The sequence below is a fragment of the Xyrauchen texanus genome, chromosome 24, assembly GCF_025860055.1.
Source record: "Xyrauchen texanus isolate HMW12.3.18 chromosome 24, RBS_HiC_50CHRs, whole genome shotgun sequence".
Taxonomy (NCBI): Eukaryota; Metazoa; Chordata; class Actinopteri; order Cypriniformes; family Catostomidae; genus Xyrauchen; species Xyrauchen texanus.
In genome coordinates this window covers 21384938-21398718 of record NC_068299.1, presented here as the reverse complement: position 1 = coordinate 21398718, position 13781 = coordinate 21384938, and the positions used below count along the sequence as shown (strand labels likewise).

At 37.0% G+C, this 13781-nt stretch overlaps 1 protein-coding gene across 7 annotated transcripts in view; it reads left to right on the top strand.

Annotated features, from left to right (window-relative positions):
* Positions 1-1242: 1242 nt before the first annotated feature.
* Positions 1243-13781, top strand: part of LOC127617731 (sorbin and SH3 domain-containing protein 1-like) — a 68343-nt gene continuing 55804 nt past the window's right edge. For all 7 annotated transcript variants that reach the window (XM_052089811.1, XM_052089812.1, XM_052089815.1 and 4 more), the window contains exon 1: positions 1243-1371. In XM_052089811.1, coding sequence (XP_051945771.1) covers positions 1255-1371 — 117 coding nt within the window. In that variant the 5' untranslated portion in view covers positions 1243-1254. The remainder of the gene's footprint in view (positions 1372-13781) is intronic.

Genomic DNA, 13781 nt, shown 5'->3' with positions numbered 1-13781 from the left:
GCACTCGTTGCAAATGCACAATGTGCTCACACATTCATACTTATGCTCCTCCATTTAAGGACGAGCTCCCCATCTTACATTATAAATAAACTCCCTTCCCTACTGGGTTTGTGAACAGTGGTCACCCCACTCGCAATTGCCGTTTTTGAGCACAAGACTTAACATGTTCTGGCCGAAAATTTCTGTGCCACCACAGACTGATCGCTGGCCCCTGCCTGGTCACCCCTGTGAAAAACTCCTGGCGCCGCCCCTGTTCGCGAACGAGTTAATTCATACTATATGACTATAGTTCATTTATTCATTCTAAGTGCTCCCCTCCTGGCCATCATGACCAACACGATGGTCACTCCCTGCAGCATACTCATGAGACTGCATGATGCCGTCCCACGAGACTGCACGGCATCATGCTTCCTTTCTGGGAGTTTAAGTTGTGTAGTGCGGCATGATGGGATTCTGTTCCCCAATGTCTCGGTAACATGCGTAACGTCAGTTCCCTGAGACGAAGGGAACGAGACATGCGAGCGCTAGCCACACTACATGACTCAGAGTTTTTGAGGCACGAGCGATGCACTCCTTGTTCTCAGTCAGAAATTCTAAGGCAATGTTGTTTATGTACCTATTTTTATAGCAGACAGTTTTGTGCCAAAACGGGCTGGGCTCAAATACCATAGCCAATATTAAAATATTGGCATTATTGTAGAGAGGTTTCAACTAGGTCATGTAAGAAGAAACTCCCCATATGCATTAATAAACGCAATGTCTTATTCCCTTCGTCTCAGGGAACCGAGTTTACATACGTAATCGAAACCGAGCAACCAATTTGCTGCAACAGAAAGAGTATTATTTTATTGTCTAAGTAATATTAAATTAGATGTTTTATTTAAAAATGTGATTTGTATTATATTCTCAAATTCAAAAACAGGTCCGTTTCGCTTTTATTGTAGGTTACCTATAGACTCCAGTATTGGGGAATAAACTGATAAAAATGTATTTGGTTGTTAAAGAAATTAGTTAAATTGGGTAGGCCTACTGTAAGAATAGGAAAATGTTATAAAAATTAGATTATATTATAAAATATATAATAAAAACGTATAATTGTAATTTATAATGCGCTTAATGGACTTTAAATGTATACTGTAATACATTTTAATTATATACTTTGAGTTTCGTTATTGTGCGATGTAAAGACGTATATGCCGGTGCGGAACGCCCCTCTCCATCCGCTCCAGTGACTGCAGAGCTCGTGGTACTGTAATGACAGCACGAGAGGCTCCAAGCACGGGCTCGCAGCGTGCAGTGACGGTCACTCAATTGTGCAACGTGCAGCAGCAGAATTATCAATACGGAAACCTGGACCGCTTCCTTGGAAAGGTGAGGATTACACGCCGCACATGCATACTCATGTTCTCCATATTTGAATGCCTGAATAACATTTAACTGAAACTGAAAGTTTGCGTGTTTACTATGTTATTTGCCCCAGGGCTTATTGTAACCGCAGCGGCCATCCATTACAGACCAATTTGCAGTGCTTTGCAGAACTGGGTTTGTCTTTCAGTTGAGCACTAGTGTTGTTATTATTATTTTATGTAGTGACATAATTGGCATATTGAAGGATGTATGTGTTGAAAATGTGAGAATGGCGATTCTTATTGAAATATGTTACGAAGCTCAAGGCCAACTTGAGAGTGTCAGTTGAAGGAGATGGGACGAGGATTCCGTCCATTTGTATTCAGCAAGGAAAACGATGTACGTGATTTGCCAAAAGAGCTTTGCTCATCTGTGCGCTGCGCTTGACATCCAAATAAGGAATAGGATTCACTCGATGTGCGGACAAGGGAATGGAAAGTTATACGAGACTTTAGTTTAATCCATTGCATTTTAGATGGAGTGAAACATTAAACAGGACACATCAGGCAGTTTATCCAGCACTCGATGGCTGGCACAGTGCAATAGCATGCCTGCCTGTGTTTAAAACATGAATGTGAGACTAGAGGTGTAAATGTTAGGATGAGTTGGAATACTGTTTATGCAGCAGAATGTGTGTAGGCTAAACTTGCCAGAATAAACTGACTTTGATACCACACATTAACCAACATTTTTAAATCCCCTAAAATAATTCTAAAAACTGTTTTCTTTTAAACAAATTTCTAGAATTCATAAAAGGAATATTTCAGGCTAAATGCAACTTTAGCTCAATCGACAGCATTTGTGGCATAATGTTGTTACCATAAAAATTATTTTGACTCATCCCTCCTTTACTTTAAAAAATATCTTAATAAAGTTACAGTGAGGCACTTACAATGGAGGGGTTAAAGGCATAACGTTTATAATTTTATAAAAGTACATACATTTTCTGTTAATGCTGGTGTATTATTTGAACTGTAAAGTTTATATTGCATTGCTCCCTTGACCTGGAATATTCCTATAAAAGAATCCTAAAAAGAAAGAAGAAAAGAAAAAAAACATAAATCTTATCTAATTAAATAAATCATCTCTTCTTAACATGAGCTGTACATGTGTGGGAAATTATGTATCAGATTTGTCATAACACTGTCAGTTTATCATAAAGTGGATGTGTGGGATCAGTGGAAATGGCAGTATTTGTGTGGTTCGTGCAAAATGTTATGGGCTCTTGGGTGGCATGGTGGCTCAGTGGTTAGCATTTTCGCCTCACAGCAAAGTCCTGGGTTCATGTCCCGGCTCAGCTAGTGTGGAGTTTGCATGTTCTCCCTGTGTTTGTGTGGGTTTGCTCTGGTTGTGTATGTGTGTTAGTGAGAGTCTCCCAGCCACTTGGGGTTGTGTCAGGATGGAAGGGCATATATATATATATATATATATATATTTGATTTGGCACAAGTTTTATATACATGTGTGTATATATATATATATATATATATATGCGGACCCTGCACCTTCGTGGGACAAACACTAGAAAAGAGAGAGTATACCTTATGAAATGGTTTATTACAGTTGTGTCATTGTAATGTAGTTGTAATGCAAGTAAAAGTACATTGGCAAGAAGATGGCACTGTACAAATAGAGAAACCTTAAACCCGCACTCTTTTGAAAATCTATGTTTATAGATGTTTCAACTCAACACCTGTGCCTAAAATATAGTGACGTTATCATCTTCCTCTGGCACAGGTGATAGTATTTCAGCAACGGGGAAGTGAATGCCATTAAACTCCTAAGCAGGGGAGAGACTGCAACATTTGGGAGAAGTTCCTGCCATCAACTTTGAAAGTAGTCTCCTTACAAAGAGAATGAATAATTTGTGTTGGGTGGTTAATATTTTATAACCTTGGTGTAGAATCATGTTACTGTCTAGTGTGGAGAACAGGCACCCAACAGATTAATCATGAAACACTGTTTAAATGTTAAAATGATTTATCTTTAGAATGAATGACAAACTATAATACTTGTTGCATTTGTGCCCTTCTAAGACCTGTGGATCATAAGATTGTTACAACTTGGTTCTGTTGGCCCTGATATTTCAGGAGTTTGAAGTAGGCCTATATGCACTGATAATAATATTCTACATGTTAGTAAAGTCAGCCAAATCCTTGCTTCAAGCACCACAGTAATACCCAAGCATGAATTGACTGCGCATGAAGTGCCATTATTCCAATTCTCCTAGCGTAATGTGCTACCATTTCACTTCACATTTCACTTCTATTTCAGACACTCGCAATCCAAAAATGAATCCTTTTATTTGTCATTGTATGCTTTAGGCACGTATTTGTAAATTGCTCACTCAAATTGAATACACACAGCCAGGAATGGGTTAGAGAGCAAGGGCAGACATACACATATAACAGAGCTCCAAAAGTGGACAGTGGACAGAGAAAGAGCTATGAGTGGGATTACAATTTAATGCTTCCCATTCATGTTGGTGTATGGAGTCCTTGAGCCACTCACAACCATGGGATTGAGGGGATTACCAATTAATAGTATTTTGGTTTTGTTGGTTATACTGTACGTACTCTGGCCTAATTATGAGGTTATGTGTTTTGTGATCTTTGTCAGACACCCCACAGATGAATCTTAATGATTGTAAAAAAGATTCCCCAGCAAATTGGTGCAATTCCTAATGCATCATTGTGATTTCAAATGCTTTGTGATATGATTCAATCATGAATGTCCAGTAACAGATAAAGATGTTTTATTGTTTTCCCATTAAATACAGAGTACAGATTCTGCATGATGTTTTTTTATATTCTAAATGTAAATATACATCAACTCCATGATTGAGGAGTGTCTGACAGGATGTTAGTACCAGACACATCCACAATGCTACCCCGTGTTGCTCAGCAACCGACATCTTCCCCCTTACGTTCCGTAAACCCTGTTGGCTGCAGTGTGGTTTTGAGTGGTACTTGGGAGTGTGTGTGAGTCTGAATGTTTTGTTAGTGCTACACATTTCAAGGTCTGTGTGCACAAAACAGCATGCTAATGCAAACAAGAACTTGTGCAGACTATGGTTCAGTTTGTGTGATGCTGATAGATTTTTCTTTTCACCTCTTGCTGGTTTGACAGATTGCTGACCAGCTGGCATGAGGTCAGTGTTATGATGATGTTTGCCTGATGAGAATTCATAATTTGAATTCAAATTACATTCCAATGTTAAAATATATGGCTGTGTTTAAAGGTATAGTTAATTATTTAATAATTTACTCACTTTCATGTTGTTCCAACCTGTATGACTTTCATCCGTAGAACATTAAAGGAGATGGTATAGGCAGAATGTTGGTCTAAGTCACCATTCACTTTCATTGCATCTGTTTTCAATGAAAGTGAATGGTGACTGAGTCTCAAAGTCCTCAACATTCTGCCTAACATCTCCTTTTATGTTCCAAAGAAGAAGAAAAAAGTAATATGGGATTGGAAATGGGACTGTTGTTATTTCCGCTGTAAATAACAACAGAATTTAAATTTTGACTGATTTATCCCTGTAAAGGAATAGTTCACCCAAAAATGAAAATGCTCTCATCATTTATTCACTCCCATGCCATCCCAGATGTGTATGACTTTCTTTCTTCTGCAAAACACAAATTAAGATTTTTAGAAGAATTTCTAAGCTCTTTTGGTCCATACAAAGCAAGTGAATGGGTGTCAAAATTTTTAAGCTCCAAAAATCCCATAAATCAACATAAAAGTAATCCATAAGACTCCAGTGGTTAAATCAATGTCTTCAGAAGTGATATGATATGATTGTGGGTGAGAAACAGATACTTTTACATTCTTCTTCTTGTGTTTTTAGTGATTCACATTCGCCCCCTACTGGGCAGTGAGAAGCATTTCAAGCAAAAAGGGACTTATATATTGATCTATTTCTCACCCACACCTATCATATCACTTCTGAAAATATGGATTAAACAACTGGAGTCATATAGATTACTTTTATAATGGCTATATGTGCTTTTTTCATCACAATTTTGTCACCCATTCACTTGTATTGTATGGACCTATAGAGCTGACAGATTCTTTAAAAATCTTGATTGGGTTCTGTAGAAGAAGGAAAGTCTTACACATCTGGCATGGCATGAGGGTGAGTAAATGATGAGATAATTTTCCTTTTTGGGTGAACTATTCCTTTAGATATTTGCTAACACATAGCTAGGACACATTATGAATATCGAGATGATGTATCAACAACATTTTAATATTGTTTCCTCTCCCAAATCATTGTGAACTGTGACCTTTCAAGAGTGTGTAAAGCCCACATATGTGTATGTTTGTGTGTATGTGTTTGTTTGTGTGTTTGTTTGTTTGTGTGTGTGTGTGTGTGTGTGTGTGTGTGTGTGTGTGTGTGTGTGTGTTTGTAAATGTGTATGGCTTTGCGGTAGCATGGGCCTAGCATTCTTTATAAAGGCTTTGTTGGTGGTATTGCTCAACACTGAGATTTAGGGTCCTCCATCATCCTGCCAAGTTGGCCACCATTAGGGAAGCACTTGAAATGTCTGGATTATCACAGAGCTGTTTTTAGGTGTGGTGGAATAGTTGACATCCCCTGACAAAATTATCAGGCACCAGCCACAACTGAGAGGTCTGAAACAGTTGCTTCTGTCTGCATTCCAAGTGTGACTCCAGAAATCTCCAATGGTTTGAATATTATTGACGAGTTGTCGGCCATAGAGATGTTCATAGAGATAAATATCTTTGTTTATAATGCTTTACACTGTTCATTGAGTGTATGCTTTGTGTGCATAACATACAGTATAGCAACTTATGCTATATGCATAGAGTTATGTAAATTAATATACAATAATTAGTTCTGGTCCTTTAACCTGATTAAACAAGCATTCCAAGAGTGATGATATTCAGTATAACAGCACTAGGACACTTCACATTTTGATGCAGACTGATTTACTAATGAATCACTGCTTATGTTGTATTCGTCCTCATTTTGAAAAGTCGCTTAGAATAAAAGCGTCTGCTAAATGAATAAATGTAATGTAAATGTTAATGGACTCCGACTAATTTTTTGAACTGGTTCAATGATTTATGGAAAATAACCAACCTAAAAGAACAAAATTATTTTATTTAACATCTGTTGCCTTTATAAGGCACACTTACCTTTTTTCTCACATAGTATATGTTAGTCTAAAATATATTTATATTTTTGGAAGGTGGTCCCTTGCAATATTTGCGAGTCAACAAAAAGTTTGAAAACCACTGGGTTACATAAAATAAATAATAAATCCTCAATCATGCTTTTGTACTGTATGTAAGCATTACCTGTAATAATCTCAAAACCATGCTGATATTTATTACAACATCACTCTTGCTTGTGTGATATTAAATATACAAATATAGTCTGTAGTACACATACATTTATATTTCACATACTGAGCTGTACACATAGGCGCCAAAATTCAGTATGCCAAATCTCAGTCTGGTCCATTTTTATTCTCATTACCCACAAAATAAATATTTGTGTGCCTTATGAGCTTTGTCCGTCATTCTATATCAAAAGCCTCATGACAGACCTTTCATTACGCACTGCTTTGTAGCACAAGTGTGAAACTCATTATCATTGTCCCATCTGTCCTTCTGGAACATCCATGCTGTGCACAAAGGCTTTTTTTCTGGCTCGATGGTGTGCATGTGCCCATATCCCACTCCCTCTGTCTGTATGTTGTCCTGATCATCAAATGCTGGGACCTGTGATGGCGAAGCCAGGAGACTTTGACTCATCTATACACAGCTGTGAACTGCTCACATCTTCCAGGCATAATGGGCTTCTGTGTTCCATGACGTAATATTGTACTGTCATTTAAAAATGCCACCCTATTTTAGGGGATGTGATCCAAGTTTCTTTTGTATGTTTGTGAAGATCTCAGCAGCTATACCCCTAGTGTGTTTTTGGAATGTTGTGCTCAGTAAATTATTGTTTAATTTTAAACTATTTATTACATTTATAATTAAAATTCATAGTCTTTGCCAAGAAACAATGTGTTAATCACAGAGAAATTTTACTATTAGTATTAAAGTATTTAATATTATTATATTTTGTTGTCTTAGTATTAAAACACAGTATAAAAGGGATAGTTTCATCCAAAAATGAAAATTCTCTCATCATTTACTCTCCCTCATGCCATGCAGATGTGTATGACTTACTTTCTTCTGCAGAACACAAGCAAATATTTTCAGAAGAATCTCAGCTCTGTAGGTCCATATAATGAAAGTGAATAGTGATCGGACCTTTCATGGCTGGATTGGTAATCTAGCATACATGTCATTTTCCCGGTGGGCCGACACACTTTGGGGCCAATCAGGGGCGGACTGGCAAGCTGAAGTGAGCTGCCGCGTTATTCAGCATGGGCCACAAAACAGCGCCGTGATATGCCGAAGTGGGCAGCGATATGCAGATAAGGACAGCGACACTCTTCCCCCCCGCTCAACAACTTTTGAGCCAGTTTCTATGGAAAATACCAGGCCAATTTCTCTTCCAGATCCACCTCGGAGTCCTTTGTAGCTCCAAAAATCACATAAAGCAAACATAAAAGTAATCCATATGACTCCAGTGCCATATACATCTGGGATGGCATGAGAGAATTTTAATTTTTGGGTGAACTATCACTTTAAATCCTTTTTTTACTCTAACTCTCCACTTTTACATCTGAAAGTAACATGTGGTGCCTGTTTAGTTTCACATTCACATCTGAAAGTGAATGTGAAAGTGGAGATTTAGAGTAAAAAAGGACTTAAATGTTGATCTGTTTCTCAACCACACCTATCATATAGCTTCTGAGGATAGATTTAACCACTGGAGTCATATGGATTACTTTTATGTTTACCCTTATGTGTTTTTTAGAGCTATAAAGGTCTGATCACCACTTACATTGTGAGGACCAACAGAGCTATGATTTAACCACTGGAGACATATGGAATCATTTTATGCCTTGTTTATGTCATTTTTTGAGTTCTGGTCACCATTCACTTGCATTGTATGGATCTACAGAGCTCAGATATTCTTCTAAATATCTTAATTTGTGTTCTGCAGAAGAAAGAAAGTCATACACATCTGGGATGGCATGAGGGTGAGTAAACGATGAGAAAATATTTTTTGGGGGGGGAACTATCCCTTTAAAGCTGCAACACAGAACTTTGGTATCTCTATCGCCATTTGTGGTTGAAACCTAAAATTGCAAGTAACTCAGAAATAGGGATGTCAGTTTTTGGACATATTAATAATCGATTGTCGTGGAAAGTAATGATCAATTAATTGATTAATTGTTATCTTTAATATTGCAAAACACACATTGAGGATTCCAAATAATATGTGCATGTAGCATATTATTTAAATATAATTTACATTAATACACTTAATGCAAGTATTGGCATTTTCCTCTTAAAATATTCTTAGTTCAGTGTATTTTAATACATTTAGGCTGCATTTAGTACAAATTTGTTAATTGTTTAATTACTGTAAATTAATTAGGCTACTGTTAAAAATAACTTGTAAACAAGCTATATCATTCCTGTTACAACAATCGAGAATTAATTGCAAACTTGCCACAAATTCGCCACTGATAATTTCTTCATGCAAATGAGCTTTACAGCAAACTGTCCATTGTTGCCAAAGGTTTGTTGGAGGTTCACCACTACCGGTGAGGAGCTGCAAACTTCTGGCAAACATTTGCGGTAAGTCAAATTAATTTTAGATTTTTGTACATGTTTGTCAAAATAATTAATGCTAATTTGCATGTGAAAATAACAAGTGACAAATTTGCAGCAAGTTTGCAGCTAGTTTATATTTTTTGTAAGGGTTATGCATATTTGAGTTCATTAAAACTTTAAGTTGTGGATCGTGGACATTTTCGACCTTTGGGCTTATTTTTTTATTTGAAATTTAGTCAAATCATAACACGCTGCTGCGTAAACATAGTACCTAACATACCGTTTCTAAGGTGACTATGGTGAGATGTTAGCTGAATGTACCTTCGTGGTTTCCCGCTGATCGCTGACATAATTATAGTTTGGGATGAAACAAGAAGATCAACTGTGCATGTTGTCATGTACTTTAACACACTATCATGGTGTGTGCAGAAAACATTAATGTTCATTTAAAGAGAAACGCTCCAACACTGTTTACATTGATCCCGCTTCATCTCGCATCTGTGCGTTTTCTTCTGTGAACCGGATAATGTCATGCTGCCTGCAAGCTCCCTCTAGTGGCGGGGGACTGTATAGACAGCCTAATCAAGGTCTGCTGGGTTGATTTCAGAACTCATTTATCCTGAAATTAATTAATTGACAATCAATAAGCTTAATCGATCAAATTATTAACTACATTTTACTTTATCAAACATTAAATAATATGCAGAACTATGCAACATAACAATTATATTAAACAGTTTCCTTAATTCTTAAGCATTTTTTTGCCAGTAAAGTTATAACAGAGAGATGGTTACATGCTAAACAAATGAATATGTGTAATACTGTGCTATGAAATCAGAACATTTTCAACAATTTGAGATGAGTATGCATTCATAGGTTACACCTTGTAGTACCTTGTATATAGTGGCTTTTAGATGTTATTTTAAATGGTCCACTCTATTTAAACAGGCAGGTCCCTATTTTAAGAGCACTAGCGCTAAGCGCAGGGCTATGCGTTAAGTCAACGCACAAAGTCAGAGGGTATGGCCATTAAGTTTGGGTATTTTTGAGCAAATATGCACTAAATCTAGGCACAAGTGGGCTTGTTGAAATTGGGTGTGCAAAGAACTTATGGGCTGGGTCAATTGCAATTTAATTCGGAGGTTCTTCTCATTTTCAGCATCATATTATATAGTCAATTACATGTCAAGCACCAGCAATATAAACAAAGACAGCACATTCATAAGAAGTTGGTAGTTAAACTGCATCCTAAACTGACAGTGACACGGTCCTTTATACACATGGAAAATGTGGTTCTAGTCAGGATTTGGATTTAGACATTATTGAGATTGTTAATCAACTGACACACGGTAACAGGGACTGTGTCAGCCTTTCCAGTTGTTTCACTTCTACCAGTTGATTTTGTTTTAAAAATTTTATTGAACTATTGAAACACATACAAAAAAATATTAAACCAAATATATTTCTTATTTCAATTTACACTTCAAACAAAATAAAATATAATCCAAATAATGTAGTGGTAAAAATAATCCCATAAGCCTATAATACAATTTCTTCCACCGGCCTCTTTTCCAGTGACATGAAAATCAATAAAACAACAGGGGTAAAAAATATATATGAATACAAATTAGATAATAAATACAGAAATAAAACAAAAATAAATATAATAATGATGATAATAAATGAAAGATAAACCATGCCCTCTACATCTCTAGATCTTAAATCCCATAAAGTTTTAGTTCATAAAATGGCTACAAGAGTGATTGTCAGGGACATATTTTGATGTTCCATTATATTTTCAGAGTTTGGACATTAACTGTATTACCACATGCTGGTGGAACCTCCAAAATTCAAATGCAGGAACTGATTTTAGACTTTGCAATAAAGACGTTTTCTCAGGAAACTAGCTAATTGCACTTTGCACTACTTCATTAACATACACTACACCCAAAGTTTGCACGCATACACCACATATAGTGGAAACACTCCCAGCCATGGCCACTTGTTATGGCACAAAAATTGCTCTCAGAATTAGTGCTCTCACAAAAATGTGATAAGGCATTTCGCAATGTCATTTCAGGTTGTGCTGCACCTAGCGCACTAATGAAAAAGAGCCCGCAATCTGCTAACAGGGCAATGAGTATTGATAAAACAACTTGTGTATTTCTACAACTAAAGTCATGAATATTAGTAAACATGTTTTAGTAACTTCACTGGAAAAGGTAGTCTATTTAAAACTTTGCGATTGGCAAACACATGAGTAATGTTTGATTAATTTAAGCACGGCAACCAATATAAGTTTCAAAAACCCTACCAGAAAACATATCCAAGCATTATAGCAAGTAATCAACTTCACCAAAAAGTTAACAATTAAACTTCGTAGAATGCTGTCCAATCACTACTATCCTTAAATCTTAACTGTCAAGCTTCTCCAACTGCCACACACACGCGTGACAAAGTAGCCGGCCTTTTTTCTGTGGTTCTGGACATTACGTAGACATGCAATGGCGAATAAGGTATCCTTGCAATTTGTCACCAAATTCGACTCAACAGCTCAAAATTTCAATCATTTTTGTTGACTTACCATGGTTAATAGTGGTAAGGCAAGGGCAGGGTTTTGAACAGATTTTTTATACTTGCTATTATGTACTTTTGTTCATTTTTAACCAAAAATATCTTAAGTAGTACTAAACTCTCCACTAGTTTGTTATGACAACTCTGTTCCGTATGCTAGTTTTTTCAAAAGTAATAACTGGACCCCACAAAGTAGCCTCACACATATGTGTTTCTGCAACAGCCAGTTACGTTACAAGATGCCAGATTCAAATGTCAGCTTTCATGCCGACACAGGCTTCCCTAGTCAAGGGTCTGTCATTTATATTCACTCAAACAGTTACTCATACAGTCTTTTAAACCACAGAATACATGTATTTTATATACATACATCCAACTTGTCACCAAAGTACCACAATAAAAAGTTTACTGCTCTTATACGCACAGTCAGTACATCAAACGCAATCTTCCTCTGATGCATGCTGCCATTTGTTTACATTAGTAGCGGTTGTCATTTGTCAAACAAACAGCTACTCAAAGAGTCTTTTCAAGAACATAATATGTTTATTTTATGTAATAAACAGCCTAATTGGACCAAAGTACCACGTTAACAGTTCACAGTTTGTATATGACCAGCCATTGTATCTAAACACGATCTTCCCATGCACGCAGCCACGTCTACTTAATCTAATTTCATTCACACAAACAGCAACTTAAACAGTCTTTTCTGGAATATAATACATTTGTTTTCTGAAATAGACAGCGAAACTATCACAAAAGCACCACGATAACAGTTTAAAATTCATATACACACAGTGCCAACATGCTGAACCAGTGTGATTATTTAATGCATGCAGCCACATCTGTTTACATTCAATCCAACACAGTTTCATGACAACTTGTAATAAATCGTAGAAGATGGTAAAATTGCAATATATTGTACACATTTGCTCATACGAAAAGCCAAACAAAAGAATTTCAAATCAATATGATATAGGCATCACATTTTTGCTGGCTTTTGATCCAATGCTTTATTTCAAGTTAGGAAATATCTGTGAACAAGTTTAGTTACTTTTTCCATTATGTTTAATGCAATACAAATGAAACTGATGTATGTCATTATACAACAGTTCATTCTGGTCCTCAAATCTGATTGGAATAGAGGTGTTCCAAGAGCGCTGACAGCTCAGACCATCAGCACTGGAATGCTTTACTGTTTGTATCACCCTGCTTGTGTTCTTGGTGTTCCAAATGAAATTGTAAAGGCAGCCAAACACCGGATGAGAAGCACCACAGCGAGTCGCGTCACAGCTAAGACACAGCACAGGTATCAAATGCTATACAGGTATAGATGCGCTCCGTGGTGTGGCAGAAATTGAATCAGCTTCCGGAGTCATAGCTGAGCACCGGCGACAGACGGCAAGCGCCGGGGCGGTGTGCGTACCTGCATTGAAAACAGTTGTTTCGAATTTTAGAACGTGCCATGTCGTTTGCCAGACACGTTTAATGTGCGACCCCCTTAAGAGCAGTGCAGGTGTGTAAGAGCATGTAGATGTGGCATTAAAGATTTGAGCCAGCAGGTGGCAACAAAAGATCGTCTTTTGTGTGTGCCATGAGCGAGTTGAGCTGATGCTGACAAACAGCATTGTTAGTCAGTGCATGAGTTTCATACAGCATTGTCTTTCAATCCCTGATTGCTTGGATTAATACTACACTATTGCTGAGAAACAGAGCTAAACTAACAGCTTCCGCATTACTGTGTATCAGCCTGTGGCCTCATGCCTACAGCCAAATCACAGCCATGCTGTTAAATTGCCATACAGCACTATTGCTTGAGAGAAATCACTTTGATAACCTGTTAAATTCTTCCCTCGTCTCGTTTCAAACTCCAATGTTTTTCTTACATGTACACAACAGTGATTTTCCTCTTAAAATCAAGGTTAGGTTTAGGATTTGGGTAAGGGGGTAGACTTTGTTCATTGGTTTGTTTATTTTTCTCTATGGCAGGAATAGTCAATTTTGTATGAGCCAATTTATTATGATTTCACCATATTTTACTATTACACCTTTTATTAAACTTTGGGCATACCATTATTACAACTTGC